General features: G+C 49.3%; 1 protein-coding gene across 1 annotated transcript in view; it reads left to right on the top strand.

The window, feature by feature from the left end:
* The window catches only part of LOC144153450 (sphingomyelin phosphodiesterase-like), a 65328-nt gene that overhangs the window by 24969 nt on the left and 18188 nt on the right, over positions 1 to 22171 (top strand). The window contains exons 11-13 of the mRNA XM_077685094.1: positions 5397 to 5577; positions 10803 to 10987; positions 19095 to 19218. Of these exons, the coding sequence (XP_077541220.1) occupies positions 5397 to 5577; positions 10803 to 10987; positions 19095 to 19218 (490 nt within the window). The remainder of the gene's footprint in view (positions 1 to 5396; positions 5578 to 10802; positions 10988 to 19094; positions 19219 to 22171) is intronic.

The following is a 22171-nucleotide window of genomic DNA, read 5'->3' as shown; positions in this document are numbered from 1 at the left end:
AATCTTTATTTTATAAATAGCCCTAGTCCGGGCTGTCTTGCCGCAGCCTCTTAATTATAGGAGCCGGCCAGTCCGTAGAATTTCCAGAGGCCCTCACTTACACGAAGGCAGTGAGCCTCCAGGAGTTCTTGCGTCGACTTCACGACCATGGCATGACCCGGGTTCAGCCGGCTCTCTCAGGAAGCGATGCGGGAACGCAGGTGTGGCGGCAGGTCTGGTGGATGGCAGTCCAAGTAAAGGTTGAAAACTTCAAAGCGCACAAGAAAACGGAGACAGAGAGGAGCGACACACCCAAGCGCTTACTCGCAACTACGGGTTTATTGAAAAAACACAAAATTTATACATGAACACAAATCATTTATTAGACAAACATGGTGCCGATTAGCCCGTGCTCCTTCCCGTGAAGAGTGGCAGATTATTTGCTTACACACTTGTTATTATGTCCCTTGATAAAGTAGGCCTCGACTAGTTCCCTGACAATCTGATCATTATGCCTGTAGAGCACCACTGTCTCATCAAACAAAGGGTGACACTTACACTTTTTACAATGAGCAGGAAGATGGGCGCCTGTTGAATTTGTCGTAGTGGACGCATGCTGTTTTCGACGAACGTTTAGACAGCGTCCAGTCTGGCCCACATACACAGACTTGCATGATAACGGAATTCTGTAAACGACGCCAATCGCACAACGAACAAAAGGCTGCACATGGGGGACGCCACACTTGTTCCTCTTTTAAGTGCGAATGCACTTTATAAGCGACCCCAAACCATCCACCGCCGGCGGCGGCGGCGGCGGCGTCCGCAGTGCTCCTCTATATTTAAAAAAGAAACAGCATCCGGCGCCAGGTTTCGATCCGAGGACTTTGCGGCCGCAGCGCGACGCTCTACCGACCAAGCCACGGACGCGACGGTGATATCAGTGTTAGTGACGCGCCTTATATCTTTAACGCATTCAAACTACGTCGTCAGCGGCGTGCGTTGGCGACTCAGCGGCGTTATAGCGGCTTGATAACTGCGTGGTGTACACGTGATACTACAAACCCGATGGAAGAGATGGAAGAGAAGGCGGCGAGGCGGTGGGCTGCGGGGGCCGAGCGCAAGCGCCGCAAGCGGGCCGACAACCGTGCATTCGCACTTTCACATTCTCCCCCTCGGGGAAATGCGGGGGAATTTTTTTCCAAGGACGATCCTCGTTATTAACAACGCGGCAGAGACTGCCCACTTTTGTTTTTGCAGAGAACAACACCCTTACGCCGTATCGGGACCCCACGTTCTTCATACCGTGCGCCATTTTATGGACATACGGGACTACAGCACATTTTAGATGCAGAGCATCTGATTCACTCGCCTTGTCCCTCCGGCGTCGTCGTCGTTGTCGTCGGCGTTGTCCACCCCTCCCCCATTCTCCTCGCCGCGCCAGCTGCGCTCTCCGCCGCTCACCCCTTCTCCTCTCCGATAGCGAACACTCTCTCGTGAGGCGCATTGGATTGGATTGGATTGGATTGGATTGGATTGGCTTGGCTTGGCTTGGCTTGGCTTGGCTTGGATTGGCTTGGCTTGGCTTGGATTGTGTTGGATTGTGTTGCGTCATAGCTGCGGCAGACGCGCTGGGGCCGGCGCATGTGCAGTACTCTCTCTTCCGCGGTTTCCTCTCCTTCGGGCGCGCTGCGCATATAACCGGTGTGCCGTTCTCCGGCGAAGCAACATCCACGCTTGACTCAAACACCTAGAGTCCACGCCGCTTTACAAGTACGCCAACGTCGTCATCGACTGGGACCGGCTTGCGCAGTCCCCTCAACGTAATGCGCGCTATAAAACGCGGTCCCTTCGCCGCTCCGCCTATGCGTCGCATCTACACAGGGGTTCCCGCGAGGGGAGGTGGGAGTTTTTCTGTATCGCCGGTCCTTCTCCTCCTCTGAAAAGTTGCACTTGATCTTGCCCACAAGGCTACCACACACTGTCGACAGTACAGACGTTGTTTTGTGCGCTTTGAAGTTTTCAATCATGCGCCAACTAGTCCAGCTTGCGGTACTGTCCCAGTAAAGGTGTCATGCTGATGGGTAAGAGGGGCAGTTGGATTTAGGGAAAGCTACGCGCGAGAGGGTACCATGTATGTAGTGGATACGGGGTGGAGTGACGCAAGAGGAGGTTTGTGCTTTCCGGACCACAAATGCGGCTGCACGGCAGCTTTCACCCCAAACTTCCTAGGGGCACTTGAGTCTTCTTACGTGCTTTGAATGCAAAATGTTTTCCCTAGCAATCCTTGGTCCTTGGTTTTTGTTAGTTGGCGGGAAAAGTATAAAGAAAAATGGACACTGCATATTTTTACGAAGGCTGCAATAAAACTGGAATGTACAGTGTTCAGATCTGTTGTCTCAATCAGTGGAGGCCAATGATTTAATATTCACTGTTAAGGGAGCTTTGCGGCTAGATTGTCAAGGGGTCATTAAATATTACGCGAGTTTTCCGTCAGAGGCTTCTCTTCTTCGTTGTTTTTCCTCAATTTTAATCAATTTGCTAACGCCGATGTATCTCGCTATCCATCTGATAACTGCCAGCTTTCCGCGATACCATCGCGGAACGCCGAACAGCCATAGTGACAAAGCAAAAAGAACCATTGTGACAATGGTTGTTCTCTGCCAGGCGGCTGCTCCACCAGCTCCATCAGATGTTAGGCGGCTCCACCAGGCGGGCGCCCTAACATCTGCGCCCCAGGCTCGCAAATAAAGATTTATCAATCAATCAATCAATCTCTGCCAGTCTCTGCTGCGGCGTCGTAAAGAACCTAGTTTGGTAGGGTTGAGTATGATTTGCGATACGGAGGTCAGGCATGGTTACAACTCCTCCATTACAAAGCGTGGCAACGCCAAGACGAGAGTGCGATGGACGACAAACACCACCGAAGATCGCGCCCGAAAGGCCAATTGTAAGCGGCGTGAATATGCCGTTCTGACTGCAAAGTGTTGTGCGCGTCTGAAACGTGGTCAGCTCAGATGTATCAAGTCGACGGTCACACCGGCACCGCTTCTGAGGGGCGTATGGCATTGCGCACGGATAGCACTGCGGAATACGCAAAGGACATCTGCGCGTGAGATCTTATGTCCTGAACTCGCAGCATGAAGGGGTTATTGCGTGTGGCGGCGTGTGTTCCGTACAGACGGAGGACAAGATCGGGGTATGTACAATGTACATATCGCACACAATAGCTCCCTACGATAAAGAAAGGTTTCTGGCTACTCATTTTGGGCGGGCCTTTTGCGATGACAGTAACCGGGTGGTCGCAAGTCAGTGAGTTTTACAGAGGTGTGTCGGGGCCAAAACGAGCGTGGTTGCTCGTTCAATGTTACCGACATTTGGCTTGCGATGCCACACCGTTCCGGCCCTACAGACCAGCCAGAGGCGTTGGTGCATCAATTTGAGACTGTCTAAAAATGTGTCTGCAAGCCATTGTGACCATCGTTACAAAGTTACAATGTGTGATGCAATACAGTCACTTTCACGCGTTTTCTTACCACAATGTTTGCCGTTCCACCGGTCACACCCCTTGGAAGGTTTTGATTCCTCATTATTTCAGCCACTCTTTTCTTCGCGGTAGCCGAATTGATCATCGCACAGAGCCTTCAAACAATGAAGGCTGTCAAGTTCTGGCGTAGATATTATGAAACAGAGTACAGTGGATTGGTTTTCGTATATACCGTCGGGAGTTTTTGTTCTAGGACAGGAAAAGATTGCGTTACCGCAGCAATATGCATCCCCTACTGAAAAAAGCGGAGCAACAGGTGCTGGCAATATTGTGTCATCGTCTAGGCTGTTTCGGATCGCTAATAAACATTTACGACAGCAAGAAAAATTATTGCAAAGCTCAGTACACCAACTATTGTACAAATGAGGGAAATAGCAATATTTACGCAATTCTACTGCGATGAAACCGAATATAAACTGGCCCGAGACAAACATGCATAAATGATAATCTGAAGAAATCCGCAACCCCGTAACGACGCTGACGGCCGCGTGGGAAAACATGTTGTAAATTAGGCTGTGAGCGCCTATATCTAAAATAAAAGCAAAAATCCCGACAAAATGTTTACGCACAAAAGCTTTCATGCGTTCTGTAATCCTGCTGACTGCCGACACGCGAGTGAGCGTATCTTCTATTCAACTGTAAGGAAGCGAGGGTACATTTCAACCAGTAATTCACGCGCCAGCAGTTCTGTGTACTGCTTTTACACTCATTCTTGAAGCACAGTGCACTACCCGAGGGCAAAGGCAAGGACGCGGACACGTCCCCCCTTCTGGGCTTCAATAGCATCAAAGTGCCAACTAGAGTCTACACCCGTCGACTTCACTCGGCAAATTCATGGACGCCCCCGTTCCCCCGAAAGATCATCAATAATGTGAGCCGTCAATAATAACGAATCAACGTCAAAACCACAAACATCAAGGAATAATCAGTCCAGGAAATAACTCGGTTTATCGAGCTGATGCCTTCAATTCTACTGTTTCCAGAAAGCGCACCACGTACTGCGCGTCCCTCCTAATCAAGGTTTGCGATAGCTGTCTCCAAGCCACGGCGGGCTTCACGTCGAGTAACCGTTGGTCTTCTTCATCGGCTGCTTCTGTCGGCGCAGAGCTTTCTTCGAGTTACACCAGCTTAGCACCAGCCATTGCCTCAGCCGAACTGAACCGAGAAGCGTACAGCCTTGCCTTTATGCGAGACGAATATTTGCACGAAGGTATATCGTTTTGTTGTCTTGCCCTGAGTGAGGTCAACGAATCAAGAAAGGACTTGCTCTTTCCGGTGTACGCCCCGCCGGACAGTCTTGTTTGATAGGGAAGGAATGTCACCTTGTCGTCACTACCTTGCTGATGTTCGCTGATCACAAATATTCTCGATCTAATTCCATGGTACTGGATTGAATAGCGTTGCGAGTTAAATGCATGATTCGGCTTTGTATGCTTTGGCCAACAGTGAATTCCTGGTACGCGCTGGGGCCTCTGGGGGTCAACAGTCATTTTTTCTATTTTTTGCTTGGTGGAACCGTGTCCATAACAACAAGACAAAAATGTCTGTATTTATCCGATTTGTCCACCGAAAAACCGCCCATAATCCGGACAGCGGGTTTCTATATTCACGAGAGAATTGCATGGCGAGATACCAGTCGCCGAAAATTTCGTCCGAATTGCGGGTTGTCCCTATTAAAGTGGTTCATATTAATGAGACATAACTTTATTATACGCATTTCGAGGTGTTTGCACTCTTTTTCGACAATGACGCAGCCATTTATCGTCTTCTCTACCCATTTGGGAATTTAAACCATATCCATGCAACAGCGATATGCCTTAAAATGTCGATAAATTGTTCAAAAGCGGTATGTAAAACCCTTGCCTTCCATCAGGTTTTCAGAGACGGTTGCGGGCCAGTTCTACGGCCACACGCACTACGACGAATTCATCCTCTACCAGTCCTCCGCCAACCGCAACCGGACTTTTGGGGTCGCCTTCATTGCCCCCAGCGCCACGTCGTACTCCTTCCTCAACCCCGCCTACCGAATATACGAGCTTGACCCAAGGTCCAAGGTGCGTGCCTCCTGCTCGAGTGTTCTCTTTGCCCGAATGTTCTCAATGTTAGTCCGGTATAACACAGAACAAGTCCAGTGCTGGTTTCGTGACCTTCCAGTCTTGGGCATTTGCAGGCCGCATTATCTTAGCATAAGTTATTTCAATTGGATTTGTGTTGCAAGGGAAGCAGGGGCATAGAACGCCAGTTTGATGATGTTGGGTCGAAATAATGTAAGGTTATCCCGCTAAAGATAGGGCGATGGATGCAATGCAATTAAGGGTGATTTGTAGGTGTATAAGGCCCCGAACTGAAACCATGCAGACTGTAATGGCGGATAATAATGACGATGCTAAAAATCGCGTAATAAGTACGGGTGATATAAAACCGTCTGTAAAAAGCCCGTGCCTCAGAAAATCTAAAAATGCGTTTATATGCAACAATGTTCGTCTGAAGCAAACCATGGTTCGTCTGAAGCAAACCATGGGAGTCCAACGAAACCCGGCATGTGAAAACTTCTGGAAAATGTTTCCCTCGGTCCTGATCGCGTGCACCGCATTCGATTGACACCTGAAAAATGGAAATCCATTCTGCACATCTCCCGCAGCATGGCCTCCGCGTGCGTCCTCGGGGGTATAAGTGTGTGCCCTAGAATCAGTCTGCAGAGTGTAACTTCTACGATGCTTGTATAAGCAATAGACTTTTCCGGACTGCATTTGAAAACCACGACTTGTATATACAACGGAAAAAAGTGGTTGGTTCACCCGTTCAAGTTGGCCCAAACCATGCTTGAATTGTCGTCTGAAGCAGGGTAATTTTCGAAGTACATAAATTATAGTTACTTACAATGTACACTAGAGAGGAATCTGGCACTACCGTCTATGCGGCCCACATCAAGGCCGTCTGTGTCGTCATGCACAACCATTACATCATGCACTCGCCTTAGTTTCATCATTGGCTTGGATTCAATGCTTTAGTGGCCGTATATTCTAACACTGTACCACAAAGAACGCGAAGAATGCTGTGTTATTATATAAGCGGAAAATAAAACAGGCTGTTTTAAAGCTGAGGAAAAAGAAAGTAAAGCGCATTTTCGCAGGAACGGTTGTGCCTACTATTCTGCAGGCCAAGCTGGTATTTAACAACAATGTCAATATTTTGGGACAAAGTCATTAGAGACTCTTATTTTATCCATTTTGCCATTATTTCAAATAAGTTGCTTGGAGAGTTTGGAAATATTTTTGAGCGTGCCTATGAAAACGTAGTCTTCGCGGTGAACCGATGCACCGACCGTTAGCTACAGTTTAACAAAACTTGTTGCTGAGCGAGTTGGTTCATACTTAAAGAAAAAAGAAAACGTGGTGTTAAACAGTCGCGGACGAAGACAAGATATGACAGATACAGGCGCCCGTATCTGTCGTATCTTGTCTTCGTGGAAGCACTTTTTGTTTCTTTTTTTTTCGTCAGCTATAACTTTCGCGGCGGCATATTACCCGCTCAGTCATACGTCCTTCAACTGCGGCATGACCAACGTCAGGTACGATCACGCACTGCCTGCCTTTTCACTGAACATGGCTACCACAGAACAGGGAGGATTTCGTCTTCCTTGTAGATCGTAGAGGTGTTAATGCATAGTGAAGAAAGCAAATCCCAAATACCGCTTAAGAATCCAATTGTCCTGCCAAGCCCAAGCCAAATGAGGGGGTCTTCCCACAAACACCCACGACGACAAGGATTACGAGGTGCAGCTTCCTGTCTAGTATACTTCCTAAGAAACTCTATGACATAAACACTCGCATAAATAAACATGACTCTTGTAGTGCTTGAATTGCGCACATTTATTTCTTTCAGGTGAAATTGCTTGAATCTAGCCCAAAAAGCCATTGCTTTGACTGGGGGAAAATAGTACGGAGATTGCACTGAATCTCCAGGCAGTAAATGCCATATTTGAGCAGTAATTCTCGTTCGATTATCATTGAATAATTGCAGCCGGCCTTGGAAGTTTGACGATGAGTTTGTAGTGCTCAGCGATGATGGGCTTGAAGTATGTCCAGAAGCGAGAAAGTTCCCATCCGCTCCATCATAACAGTCCTTCAATGCGCGGGGGGTCGACATTGTTTAGATGTCTTTATTCCATGCCAACGACGTCCTAAATATGTAGCGCGGGATTGCCCATCTCAGGAAGAGTACGTCCCCTTTGTAGCTTTAGGGCTTGCATCCCGCGGACTTCGGAAGATACTGGAGACGTACAGCGTTGAAATGAGTCTTGCAATGCGCTCATCTCCAGGGAAAGGATGCTGAGCCAGAAATAACGAGCAGGGCATTCCCGTTCCTAATTAAATCTTGGCATGCGCAAACAGACTTTCCTACGACAGGCAAGAATGCTGCGCCATCGATAAGGACGAAGGCGCCTCTTTCGTGACGGCAGAAACATTGCTGGCGCTGCGCTGGGCTTCGCCGCCACCTTCAGCCATCTTGGCTCGCTGCTAAACACGTAGTGTCTGTGTGTAGTGCTGTTGCTATAGGTAAAGCTGGACCATCAGTTGATTGCATGGTGCAAAGGTTGGTGAACAAAATAAATAATAGCGTATTTCCACGTCGTCTCGCTTACACCCGGTTTTGCTTAACTTACAAAATTTTCGATTAACGTAAACGTCATTCAATTCCGGATAATATAATATCCGTCAGTTAGTTTGTTGGTAAAACATTTCTTAAGCTTTAAGGGAAGGGCAGACGGATGTGGTTTGCCTGTGTTGCAACCGTGTCATCCCAGTGCTGACACCAGTTGTTGGGACCGGGAGGGGGAACCCGATCCGAGCTCCGTGGCCTCCGACATACGAGTGGTAGCGTGTATGATGCGAGCGGCCAGCCGCTGTTGCAGCCGTGAAGAAGTCTACAAGACGTAGGCTAACGTAACTGTTTACTTCATAGCGAGAGGTGAGTCGAAGCCAAAAAAAAATGCCCCGACGGACGAGGTTACAATACAGGACTCGAGCAGAGTGACAGCAATGATTCGCTGATCTAACAGGAATGGGTTATAGCGCTTGCGGGGCTCTATTTATACCCAAAATCGGTAACGGTCAAAACGCCAACAAGCGGCACAACGCCACGAACGTCCCAGACACACACAACGCTCTTTCCAGAGTTCGTAAACAGTCAGTAACAGCGGCGCACGCTGATTCCGAGAGAGGGGAGAGAGGAGGACTTCACTGCGATCGCGGGGCCTCTGTGTCCTTGAAGGGCGTTGAGACGTGCCTCGCCTGCCGGCAACCGTCGAACTTTGAAACGCACCGAAAGCGAAGCGTCTGGCCCGGGCTTTGTCGAGACTTGAAAGCATGAGTCACCGACACGATGATACAGTAAAAGCTCGTTAATTCGACACCCGTTAATTCGGAAATTCGGATAATTCGGACGGCTCTATTGGTCCCGGCCAAAGCGCATGTTAGTCTATGGGACCAAACCTCCGTTAATTCGTCATAATTCGGCGCCGCACCGCTTAATTCGGACAAATGCTGGTCTCCTGACCAATGAAGAAATTATTAATGATGTCGCGGGCGCCCAGGAAGGCCACGATTCTGACGAAGAGTAATGCGAGGAGGTGCAGCCGCGACCTCATCGCACCTCACGAGAAGTCTCAGAGGCGCTTTTGATATTGGAGGACGTTTGCCTGAGCAGTTCCGACACTTTGCGTGCAGTTGGCGCTTGAAAGAGTTAAGAAAAATATTATTGTCAGCCGGAATCTGCGCGAAAAAGCAGACGACTATTACAAAATACTTCAGCAAATAAAGGTGTGCTCCTCCAACGTGATTTTAATGTTGTTTTTCCTGTTCATTCAGTAATTCGGCATTCGGATAATTCGGACATTTTTCCCGGTCCCGTGAGATCCGAATTAACGAGCTTTTACTGTACCTGTTTTGGAAGGCGCACGCAGTGGCTTCGCCGCACAGCCGAGGAGTGATGCGGGAAAGTACGGCGGCGGGCCGATTCGTAACCCCTGCTAAGCCCAGGAGGATCAGTAATGTGCAGTAATAAAGCTGTACATCGCAGCCCTGAAATAACTCCGTCTTGTGTGAAGATCATGGCTAATGACTTCATGCATGCCTACCTTTTACACTCCTGTAACCTCACTAAACCGAGAATAAACATGTATCGCCAAAAGCAAGCACCTTAATCTCGCACTAAACTCGAATTCGCCACGGGAAACCACGTTAAGTTTGTGTGTACACGTGCTTCCGAAACAAATGCGCTTAACCAAGAATACAAATGCCTTCTCAGTTTTAAATGCTTGTAGCCAATTATTCACAATGTCCAGCATTGAATTACAGTCGAGTCCACTTATAACAATATTGAGATGCCATGAAAATATCATTGTTATAACCGATTATTTTTATAAGCGGGTTATGCCGAAAATAGCAAAGAAAACGTGACAAACAAGAGCATTTAATGAGGGGAACATGATAAACATGACATGACATGAACATGACAGGAACATGACAGGTACAGTGACAACAGCAAGGAAAACGACGCTGGTAAGCACCAGACTCGGAACACGTGCAAACGGCGCAGCTGGAGACGTGGCCAAATTAGCGAAGAATAGGGGAGCTCGGCACAGTGAACACAGCGCTGCTGCTGCGGCGGCTTAGGCGCCCCGGTGCTTTTTCTACAGGCGGCGCACCCTCAGAATGGACTGCCCCACTGCCCTTAGAGGCGCCCATCCGGTCCTCCCCCCTCCCCCCCCCCCCTCCTTCGCGTCGCCGCGGCAGGCGAAATCAGCGGTGGCATGCGAGCCTCTTCGGCGCGCACTCGCCGCGTGCGAGGCCAAGTGCGCTATCGCCTGGCCGCCGCGCGTATGCTCTCATGCCCTTTTGCGTAATATGCGGGGTTGCGGTGGCATTGTCGCAGCGTTTTTGCATTTTTGTTTCGTTCAGGGTTGGTTCCAGTGCCGACATTTAATTGTTATAACCGATATTGCATCATGACAGCATTGTTATAGGCGGTTTATTTTGCCATAGAATACAATGAAAAGCTGACGGTGCCGCGGCTGTCCATTGTTATATCCGATATATTGTTAAAACCGGTATTGTTATAAGTGGGCTCGACTGTAGTACCATGGGCTGTGCTGAACTGCAACGTTGGGTTTTAATTTTCACAAGTTCTGGGTATTTCCAGTTACTGAACCAAAGCATCTGGTTAATTTGCGCCCCACTCCCACCACCATGCCTTCTCTGTCTCCTAATCTTCTTAGTTGGTGACGAAGCACGATACGCACTTCCTAAACCTGACAGAAGCCAACCAAGAGGACGCTGAGCCAACGTGGAGGCTCGAGTACACCACTGAAGGTCTCAGAATGTCTCAAGCTGGCCACGAACAGTGGGCGGATTTCCTTTCCAACATGGAGAACGAACCATCTCTGTTCACAAAGTACATGGGGTGAGTATGTGGCTACTGAGATAAGCGAAGAAGGAAGGATTTCCAGGAAAGAAAATCCCTCAATATTACCAGGATTCCAGCTCTATTTGCGACTTAGCTGTTCTGTAGAGGCTGTGTGCACGCTGAATAAGTTTTTGCCGTGGTTTTGGAGAGCCCCATGCAGCTATTATGGCATGTCAAGCTTTGATGTTTGCGGTGTCATCTGTACGAAACGTCTATGTTACAGTAGAACGAATTTTAAAATCACAGCTGTTGAAGCTTGAGCTCGGTCCGTCGGCGTTACCAAAACATACAAAGAAAAACCCCACAGAAGGCGCCTAGCACGACCCTGGCGCAGTGGGTTTACAAAAAAAAAATACCGAGCGCACGTGAACCTGGGCCTCGTATGTATAGGTGGGCTATTGCCGACGGCAGGCGCGCATGCGTGCTCTCGTCATTTCGTTTGCCGCCGGTGCAGCTACACGGCGCTCCTATGCGGTTCAGCCACAGCTCCCGTGCTCCAATTACTTCTGACGGCACCTGTACATACTTTAATGAACGAGTGTTCATTGCTCTCTGGTGTTTCACGACGACACTATACAGAAAACTTGACCGAGTTCCCAAGCATAACCACGCATAAGCATAGCCGAACAAAAAAAAATCATGCACCCCTCCATTTAACGATATATGTATGTATTTATTGATAATCAGGAAGAGAGGAGGGTCCGAAAGCAGACGTAAATTGTCTCACCTCGGGGCGGACAACGGAACGCCTCCTGGTGTAGGGTAGGTGGGATGGGGAGGAAAGAGTATATGGCGATAGGAATAGGGAGATAGGAGAGAAGGTTAGCATGGAACATAGATAACACACAATGAATATTAAAGGAACGTATATAAATCTCATAGGGAAAAAAGAGCGGTTCTGCTAAGAAGGAATACACATAGATGCCTAACGACGACGGTGCTTGAACGCGAACCGGAACTCACTCATACAATTGCTCACTGACCGCCAAGCAGCAGGTACCTCTTCCCGCCGTAGACCCCAAACCCAGACGTTAGGACTACGGAGTACGGACCCTATGGTTTCTGTGATTGGATTGATTGGATTCAATACACTTTATTTCGGCCTGCAGTACGTCGTTTTTACTAAGCGCGACGCGGGCCTCGACGTCATCCTGGTGGTAAGGTACTACTAAGCCGAGACATGATCTTGCCGGTGTCGACTCGCGATCTTCGAGCCTTTCGAGCGCCCGCAGGACCTGCTAGACGGCCCAGTGTTGATGCTCGTAGGTGTAGCTCCTTGCGGCTTCTGCAAGCCGTGGCGGGATGTTTCTTGGCGCCGCTTCTGCAAGGTTCATGATGCAGTCCCACAAGACGTGCTTCTGGTCTGCAGTCTCCCTGCAGCAGAGCTGGCACTAGTTGGTCGGGTACGCCGCCGGATACATTCGGACCATCAGAGCCGGGGTAGGTACGGACCCGGTCTGAAGCTGTCTTAGTAGCACTGCCTCCGCCCGGCTCAGCCCCGGGTCCGGACGTGGGAAAGTTCTACGAGCCAGACGGTACGCGTTGGTGATTTCGCCATAATCCGTCATGCGGCCATTTGCACCGAACCACGTTAAACGGTCAGTTGCGGGAGCGCGGTTGGTTAGTGCTCGCGCCTCCGGGTGGGCCGTCTCGTTGTGGTTTGCGTTCTTACTCGACGCGTCCCTGCCCGCATGCGCCGGGAGCCGCATGGAAGACAGCCAAAACCACAATGATTCCTAAATAAGGAAAAAAATGTGGTTTATCCCTCTTCCGTAGGAACCGGTAAAACACGAAAGTTAAATGTGCCTCCACAGGAGCAGTTGAATGCTTATTGTGCATCGATATGAACTTGAACACATCGCTATTTATATTTCGTCGGTGTGACACCGTTATACGCATCAGCGTTAAAAACTGAATTACACGCGCCGGAGCATTGCGTAAATTCGGCTGTAACCACAGGCGCTCGCAAACCGTCCGTGCGAACGAAACCAAACGGGGGGTTGTCAGCGAATTGTTTGGTGAACACACGGTCAGCGAAAGGAGCAGCGGACCGTGCTTGGAGCGCGACATTCGCAAGTCGGCGTCGATCTTACTCCGTGGTCGTTGCCTTACAGGCTTCTTCGCAGGTTACACTGCGCGTCCCCCGTACACGTAGGCGCTGGCATTGAGGCGCCAACTGTCGACGCTCATTAGCGTCATTATGCACAACCTCACTTCGACTCTCCCAGACGGCAGCACCACCTGAAGAGAAGGATATAAAGCGCGTTTGTCGTGTTTACGCCGCTGTTCGTAGCCGTAACACAGTCGGGAGCGCGTTCGTTCCTCCCGTTGCGGCGAGAGAGTCCGTGGTTCAAATACCTGCTCAGCCGCATAAATCGAAGTTTTTCTGGCGATGTCATTTCCGTAACGGGTATGACGTCAGTCAGATCTTGGTGGGCCCAGGCATAAAACAATTTTATGTTAAAATCTTCAGCTCGGCAACCTCAGGCCAATCTCGTTAACATTATGTGTAGGAAAATTATTTGAACACGTTGTGCTCGCTCGCCTTAATCCCTTTATGGAAAACAAGCTTCCGTATCCACCACCAAGGTCGGCTTTCGTGCCGGTCTTTCCACGCAAGACGTAATGTTACGCCTCAAACACGAGATAATCGATGGCTATGGCTGCTCTCCGCTGGACACAACAGCCGTTCTTACTCTAGATCTAACTAAGGCTTTTGACAACGTCCGCCATGACGCTATCCTGGCCAATCTTGCTGATGTCGACGTGCGTCAACGCGCTTATAATAACATCAAAGACTTTCTTTCCAACCTTACCACCCGGCTCGTCGTTGGCGGACTGGAATCAGATATTATTACGGTGGGCAGTAGGGGACTCCACAGGGCTCCGCTTTGTCCCCCTTCTTGTTCTACGTGGCCATGATTAAAGTTCCGCAGCTACTCAATTCCTTGCCGATAATATCATATTATAGATGTCTGGGGCAGGGATGGCGCGATTCAAGAGACGCTCCAACAAGCCGTTGATATCGTGCATGATTACGTAACCCCTCGAGGCCTCGCGTGTTCTCTGCAAAAGACCGAGCTTCTTCTCTACCAACCTTCAATTCGCGGGCGCAGACGCCCTCAAGCTACCCCAGATATTCACCCGCAAGTACAAGGGCACACTAATCCTCTAGTTCCATGCATCAGGTTACTAGGCCTCAGAATACAAGCTGATGGCTCCAACTCAGCAACCATTCTAGCACTACACTCGAGCGCGACACAGATAAGTCACCTCATCTCTCGGATCGCAAATAGGCATCATGGCCTCAAAGAAGTAAACCTCGTTTGGCTTGTGCAGGCATTGGTTATCAGCTGAATTACTTAGGTCGCGCCATTTCTGGCTCTCAAGAAAGCTGAACAAGATAAACTTAACTGCATTAAGAAAGCTTACAAACAGGTGGTTGGAAGTCCCATCACCGCATCTACTGCACATTTTGAAGCAATGTGTATCCATAATAGCCTTGAAGAGCTTCTTGAAACGCAGGGAATAGCACAACTTCAACGGTTCTCCAGTAGCGAAACGGGGCGCACTATTTTTCAACATCTCCACATTACTTACACCTCCCAGCATGGGAAAAAGTTGGTGCTTACTGACTTACAGCGGGCGCATATCTGCACACCTCCTCTTCCTCGAAATATGCACCCGGTATGCAACGTTGATTGACGCTACCCAGTGCGGCTGCTCTCCACTGCCACCTTCGAAACAAGGGTTCTACGCCGACGCCGCGGAATACCCAGACAGAGCGGCCATGAACATAGTGACAGTGGATCAGCAGGGTAATTCAACGGCCCCTGGTTGAGTTTGTACAATTCACCCAGAGACCGGGGAGGAAGCAGCCATTGCACTTGCCGTTCCTCCACACCCGCATAAATAATTGTGACTGACTCGCACAGCGCCTTCAACCCTTTACTGGGTCAAAACTCCGCGAGGTCCTTCCTATATGCACGCCAGCACATTCGTCCTTGCCAGGTAATGAGCATGCTCACGAAGCAGCCCGAGGTTTCAGCTACCGGGACAGCTTCGATCTTGATGAGCAATCGCTACATACGGGGGACAGGGACATCACCAATCATTGTCGCTTAGGCCGCCTGAAATACCCTGCGGCGCATCACTCCCCCTGTCGGTGGCAATCTGGGGCCTAGCGACTCTTGCAGTCCAACAGCTTTCCGAACCCCGTAGCCTACAGCCGCCCAGACCTTTACAGAGAGAAATGTAGCTGGTGATCGGAACGACCTAACCTGCACCACGTCGTACGGGCCTGCACCCAGAAACCACAACACACGTCACAGACAACAGTGGTAAGGACTCTAGAGCAATGGGAGGCCGTGTTGCTCAGCTCCGACCAAGAGACTCAACGCAGCCTTGTCCAACTGGCCGAAGATGCCGCTAGGGCTCACGGGCTCTTGGCCGTCATCTGACGGGGAAGGACCCTCGAACGCTCCCTTTCGTCCCCTTCTCCCCCCCCCCCCCCCCCAGTTTGGGCAAAATAAAGTTTTCTCATCATCATCATCCACTTGACTCGAACAGTCCTTGGGCCTTCTAGACGTGCATTGCGAAGCACCGCAAAGCTTCTTTGCAAATGCGTCCCTTGCCGTAGTTCCGAATTGCCGTTCTTGAGTCACTGATCACCGACTGGCAGCCTGCGTAGGTATTCTAGAAAAGTGGCGCGCAGCTATCACGCAAAATCTTTTCTTCTAACGTAGACGATGGTTTAACGCGCATGTTCGATGGTAATCAGCTTGAATAAAAACAAACACAAAGAAGGGGGAGATACACGACACACTGCTGACTATGAACTGAAATTTCACTGAAGGAAACACAGATATCTACGTATAAAAATACGAAAAATATAAAATTTGCTTAGGCCGGTCAGTTTGCTTATTCCGCGGCGTCGGCGTAGAACCCTTGATTAGCGAAGACCGCTCCGCAGAAACTCTTTCACGGTTCGTTACAGGGCCACAGACGGCACACTGACGCAGCCATCTCCTGCTTCGTCTATCCCCAATGCTTCGACTGTCTCGTCCGATCCTGCTCCTCATCTTTCCGATAACTGCGATTTCGTGCAAGTAGGGGTCGCACTGGCAGTCTCGAACGTGGGTAGCAAGGTGGCCGGAAGAGGTTGCTTGGAGCTAAGCGGCATGCCCTCTGGCCCTGTCGTTCAGGCAACGGCCTGTTTGTCCGATGTAGACGGACCGGTACCTGAGGGAATTTTGTACCCCACATTTTTTTCTGCAATCTGCGTATCTTGTGCGGTGTTTTTTGTCGCAAACTGGCCTCTCCGCGCACCCGTTCACCTGACGGCACATGCCGTAGGGCTTGTTAGGGCAGGAGAATACGACGTTGATGCCATGTTTCTTCCCCACTTTTTTTATCGCATGGGAAAACCCATGTACGTACGGCAGAACTTCCATCCGTCTTCTGTCCTCTTCAGTGGGTTGAGGAGGCCGTCTCTTCTCTTTACCCTTTATCCTCTGCATGAGTGTTTCGCAGACAGGTCTCAGCAAGCTTTTCGGGTAGTCGGTGTTCTGTAGGCGACTTGCCTGATTTTAGAAGCTGCTGGCCATCTGGTGTGTACAGGATTTCTTGAGTGCCGATAGCAAGGCCGTAGTGGCCACTGTTCTCTTGACAGCCTTGGAGTGCCCAGACGCGTGGGGAAGAAAGGCCTTGGAGAGAGAGAGAGAGAGAGAGAGAGAGAGAGAGAGCTCTTTATTAGATGAAAGCAGAGAGGTTTGCCGGCATGTTACCGCCTGCATGCTACTCTGCGGGGATGGGGAGAAGGGAGTAAAGGCCCTAAAAGAAGTCGGGCAGAAGAAAGATGGGAAAAGAAGAGATTAAAAGAAAAGTGAACACGAAGCTTTGTGTGGTGACTTAAAAGTCCACACGATCTGACACGTAAAGTTCTAAATTGTCTCTGCGAGGCCGATTCCGTGTAAATAGTCAAATAAAGCAACCAAAACTTTTCTCTGAGACGATGGAGAGGGCCAGGGTCCAAGGAGACCTTTCAAAGATATAGATGCGTTGTTGAGGCACTCAATCTTTTCTGCGAGGTGAGTTCTTTCTTGGATGTATGCCGGACACTCTAGAAGGACGTGCTCTACTGTTTCGGGCAATCCACAATTATCGCAATAGGGGTTTGCAGTTAGACCGAGGCGATGGCGGTAAGAGTTCGTGAGCGCTGCGTTGAGACGCAACCGGTGGTAAAGGGTTTCAAGCTTACGTGGAATCCGCTCTGGTAGCCTCATTCTGAGTCCAGGGTCTATATGGTGCAGGAAAGGGTGCCGAGTTTCAGGACAAGACCAGAGGCGGTTTCGCTCCGCTAAGGCAAGCTCCTTCGCTAGCGCCGCGGCCTCGTGTTTTGTGAAAAAAATCTTTGTTACATTTCGCAGCTGTAGGCCTCTGCGAGCTGTCTCATCCGCTTTCTCGTTGCCGAGAATGCCGCAATGTGCAGGAATCCGGGGCTCGTACCTCCCACACGAGTTGTGCTGCCGAAAGTGAATGATGATGTCCAGAAACATGATTGACGCATTTTGCGGGCCCCGTGTGTGAAGGAGAGATCCGGGCAGCATTCCTTGAAGACTTTGAGGACAGTGTTCAGGCAACGGTTTGGTAGCGCGCCTGTGGTTGTGTTGCACACGACTCTGCGTAGCGAAAAAGGGAGCGGACGCTGTCTTCTTCGAGACTGGGCTCGATTGCACTTCCGCATGCTGCCAGGAAGATTTCGGACAAGTACGGGGCTACACGGGACCCTCTGCATATGCCGTCCTTTTGGACATGGTGCGCATCTTCGTGCTGAACAATAGTGGACACCAGGGCTTGCACGAGCTAAAGAAAGCTATCTACAAGAACCCAGCAGCATTTTGAAAACGTGTAGCCCCCTGTTCCTCAATTTCTGAGCGCTGTTACGTCAGAACCTTGGCTTGCGGTATGGGGAAGTACATTTCCGCAATGTCGAGCGAAAAAGCGGAGGCTACCCTTGCTTCAATCTTCTCCAAAAAAAGATGTCACTGCCTCAGAATTCGGTACCTTTTAAGGGTCGCGTACACGTACCTAGGCTAGATGCTTGGCAAGGTAGGCCGATAGGTGGGCTTGCCAGTTGCCTGCTTCGGAGATGATAGCTCTGAACGGGACCGTCTCGTTGTGGGTTTTCGCCGCAAAGAATACGCACACGGAACCATTCTTCGTGCTGCTGACTTTGGAGCGAAGTTGTCCAAGCTTGGCCGCGTCAAGTTTAGCGATGGCTGCTTGTTTGGCTTCCTTTACTTGGGAGGGCTTTACATGCCGAAAATTCTTGTTCATGCCTTGCAGCGCTTTTTCCCCGAATGTAGCAGAATCTACATGCAAGCGTTTTAAGTGTGAATACACTTTATAAGCGACCCCAAACCATCCACCGCCGGCTGCGGCGGCGGCGGCGTCCGCAGTGCTCCTCTATAAAGAAAAACAGCATCCGGCGCCAGGTTTCGATCCGCGGACTTTGCGGCCGCAGCGCGACGCTCTACCGATCAAGCCACGGACGCGACGGTGATATCAGTGTTGATGCGCCTTATATCTTTAACGCATTCAAACTACGTCGTCAGCGGCGTGCGTTGGCGACTCAGCGGCGTTATAGCGGCTTGATAACTGCGTGGTGTACACGTGATACTACAAACCCGATGGAAGAGATGGAAGAGAAGGCGGCGAGGCGGTGGGCTGCGGGGGCCGAGCGCAAGCGCCGCAAGCGGGCCGACAACCGTGTATTCGCACTTTCACATTCTCCCCCTCGGGGAAATGCGGGGGAATTTTTTTATCTACGTTTTTATGTAAGCTGATTCCCATTGAAAATGTACCAACTAGCATTTTATAAAATGTTGTTTGCCCAGTCTTCGCACCACTAGAGAAGTATACATCCTCCTCATTCCAAATCCGCAAATTAGGATTCATAAGAATGTATCCGATGGAATACGTGACACTGATGAAACGCGGCAAGGTCTCGGTTTTTCTGAATCTTAGCACCACCGGTATCCCTTCGAAGATTGTCTCTTATGCAGCTCAGTTCCTTATTACAGCGTTCGACTGCACTGCGCAGGTACACAACTCGGCTCGGTGATGCAGCGGCACCGTGCGACGACGCCTGCAGGGAGCACCTTCTGTGCCGGTGGAGGACAGACCGCGCCCATGACTACTCGGCCTGTACCCGAGACCCGACTAAGGTAGCGGAAGCTTGAAAATTGGCGCACAATTATCCGGCATGCGCCTCTTATTGACGGCTGCTTGTTAACCATCATTCCAATAATTTCACATCATACCGACATATTCTTCCTGAAACGTTACGGCCAGTCCCATGCCGTTTGTCATGCCCTTCCAGCTTTCAAGTTCTCTCTACGATACGCTTCACTGCCGGTTTCGAGGCCGATATTTGTATACCCCCTTCAACTAACTTTGTGTTCATACGTCCTGGATTTTGGTGACTGTTGAATTTTGGCATTAGGTTTTTTTTGTGTGTAAAGCTGTGTACAAAGTATCGGCAACATCTTGCGCCACAAGCATGCCTTCTAGTCTAAACCCTTCTACCAATGCGAGCTCTAAAGTTTGCAGTATCTCCCATGATTTGCAGTATCTCCCATGATGGCTTCTGATTTTAAGTGTATCTGTATGGTGTACCGAGTTATAGCTGTGTTTGGTAAGAAGGTTCGGGATAATAAAAGAGCTACTGAATAGAATATTTTTTGTATAAATTCAGTGTAAATTATCAATCGCGCGGGGTTTTCTGGAATAGGCTAATTCTGTGTGCCTAATCAAAAGTACCGTTCATAACCGCGTTGCTGCGCCCGTACCACTGACATACGCAAGGGGAACGGAGGCGAGGGGCGACGGCGTCTCTCGTGAGCTTTAAAGCATGGTACTGGGGAGGGGACAACACGGAGGTATGCAAACCCTTCCCATCGAATTACTACTGCAGATAATTAATATTAAAGACGATAGTCTTTCTTGGTCTACTTTAACGTAGAAATTTTGGTCTGTCTGTCTGTCCGTCTTTCTGTCTGTCTGTGACTCGATTCCGCCACCCGGCTAAAGTGAAACAAATGCTGCGTAGTAGTCTTATGTACCCACAGCCAAACCTGAGCGTCTATGTCCGGTATTACTGTTCATACTTGTCAACATTGTTGAACGCAAATATAAGGCAGAAAATCAATACATAAGTGATACGTTCAGTGTTTCTTTATTGAACAATTCATGAACGCTTGGTTTTTGCGATAGCAAATGAAATGCATCAACGGCAGAAAACCGTTGCCTGCTGTTGCCCGCGCCTCCTGGCGGCATTTAAGAATTCAAACGGCAACAGCAACGAAACGTTCCACAAGATAGGATCCATGTTCTGCTTGGAACGCTCCTGGAGCTTGGAACGCTCCTGGCTGGAAGGGCTCCTAGCCACCACGTTGCCCTACTATGGTGGCTAGAAGCCACCATAGTAGGGCAACGTGGTTCTATAAACGTTGTGGTAGTGTGCCTCCATTCACGCGCGTCTCCGCCGTACGGTAACGCTGGCATCGAGACACCCGACTTGGAGCAGTGGAACGCGGTAAATTGAATTGACTTGAGCATACCTGCAGCGTGTGATCCTGGGAGGAACGAGACGGGAGAGGAACATTGCGAGAGGTAGGCGGGAAAAATAGGAGGCATTCACTTGGCAGGGATTCACTTGACAGGGATTCATTCACTTGGCAGGCATTCACTTGGCGCCAGTCGACTATCGTCTTTCGTCGACATTCGCAACGAAAGGAGCAGATACGCGGCCATTTTTTCTTGCTCGTAAGCTACGCTGCAACCTGCTATACTCGGCTTCGATGTCTGCTCTCAGCACGGTAGTCAGGCACTCTTCCATGCACCTGTTTTTCCTTAAGTGCCTCAAAGGCGAAATTGCCTGGGGATATTTATTAAAAACTCGTTCACTGCTTCATCGTATTTGCGTCTATATTTTTTTTTCGTTTTTCGCTTTCTTTTCTTTGTCTTTTGGGGCAAATCACTTTGACCGGCTTTTTTTTTTTTTTTGCTACAACGTGTGTACCTCTCTCTGTTCGCATTCGTTTCTTCGTCTTACGGCGAGTCACCAAGCCGACTAGCACACGCCACCGCTTCCTTGGCATCAGCGTTCTGCGTGGCTATTCCACTCACGTGTCATCATGTTCAAGAGTCGCGGGGCACGCACTATGCTAGAATTTTTACGTTTTTATTTCATAGTTTTGTTAATTTTGTGAAGCCGGCACATTGCCCCTCAAAGCTCCCGACTCGTGGTCAATTCCCTCAGTGTGTATGTGTCGAGAAGAAAGGAACAACAATGACCACAACGTTTGCTCTACGCTGGGAACCTGCAGAGATTGGTTCGTATGGCGGCACTCTATGTGATGTTGCCCTGGGTTGTCATGTGTTGCTTCTCGTAATTGGGTCGAAATCTGGTAATAAAAAGGGAAATAACAGTTTGTGCAGAAATAGGCCGCTGCTATGCAGACGCGGACTCAAATGTCATCAAATTTCACATGTGTTTTTTTATTTACTTTTTACAGCGGCAGTCATTTTCTTGGCCGGGCGACTACAACATCAACGCCGCTTTTTCGCAGAATGGGAGACTTAGGGCGTTCACCTTAATAATTCTAGTTCACAAGCTACGTGCCAACCTACTATAGCCAGCTCGGATGTCTGCTAACACGGCAATGGGGCATTTTGTAATTTCTCCGAGAAAAAAATTAATCAAACGATCAAAAGCATATGTAGTGTGCGACACGGCCTTCCGAGGTTTCCTTTATGAAATATTTAATTATTTCTTTCTCCGTTCTGCGTTTGTGTTTTCTTGTCTTGTGTTTTAGTGTTGTGTTGTGTGAATGTTGTATTGTATTGTATTGTGTATTTAGTATTGTATTGTGTATTTAGTGTTTTGGGTGAATTAACCAAGTCCAACTCTTCACCATCGGATCGTACTTATACTGTCCCCCTCTTACATAAAAAATTGTGCGATAAAAAATGCCAGCTTTGACTAGAATTCTTTCATTCAGGATAATAACAACGCCACTGCATATGCCAATTTCGTTCACTGTTTGGGCCAGATAAAGGAGGGGTGTAATAAAACGGTAGTAATAATAAGAACGGATGGTTGGGCATCAATGGCTT

The sequence above is a fragment of the Haemaphysalis longicornis genome, unplaced genomic scaffold (genome assembly GCF_048455015.1).
Source record: "Haemaphysalis longicornis isolate Haplotype H1 unplaced genomic scaffold, Haemaphysalis longicornis Haplotype H1 scaffold_9, whole genome shotgun sequence".
Taxonomy (NCBI): Eukaryota; Metazoa; Arthropoda; class Arachnida; order Ixodida; family Ixodidae; genus Haemaphysalis; species Haemaphysalis longicornis.
This window is presented reverse-complemented; position numbering and strand designations above follow the sequence as displayed.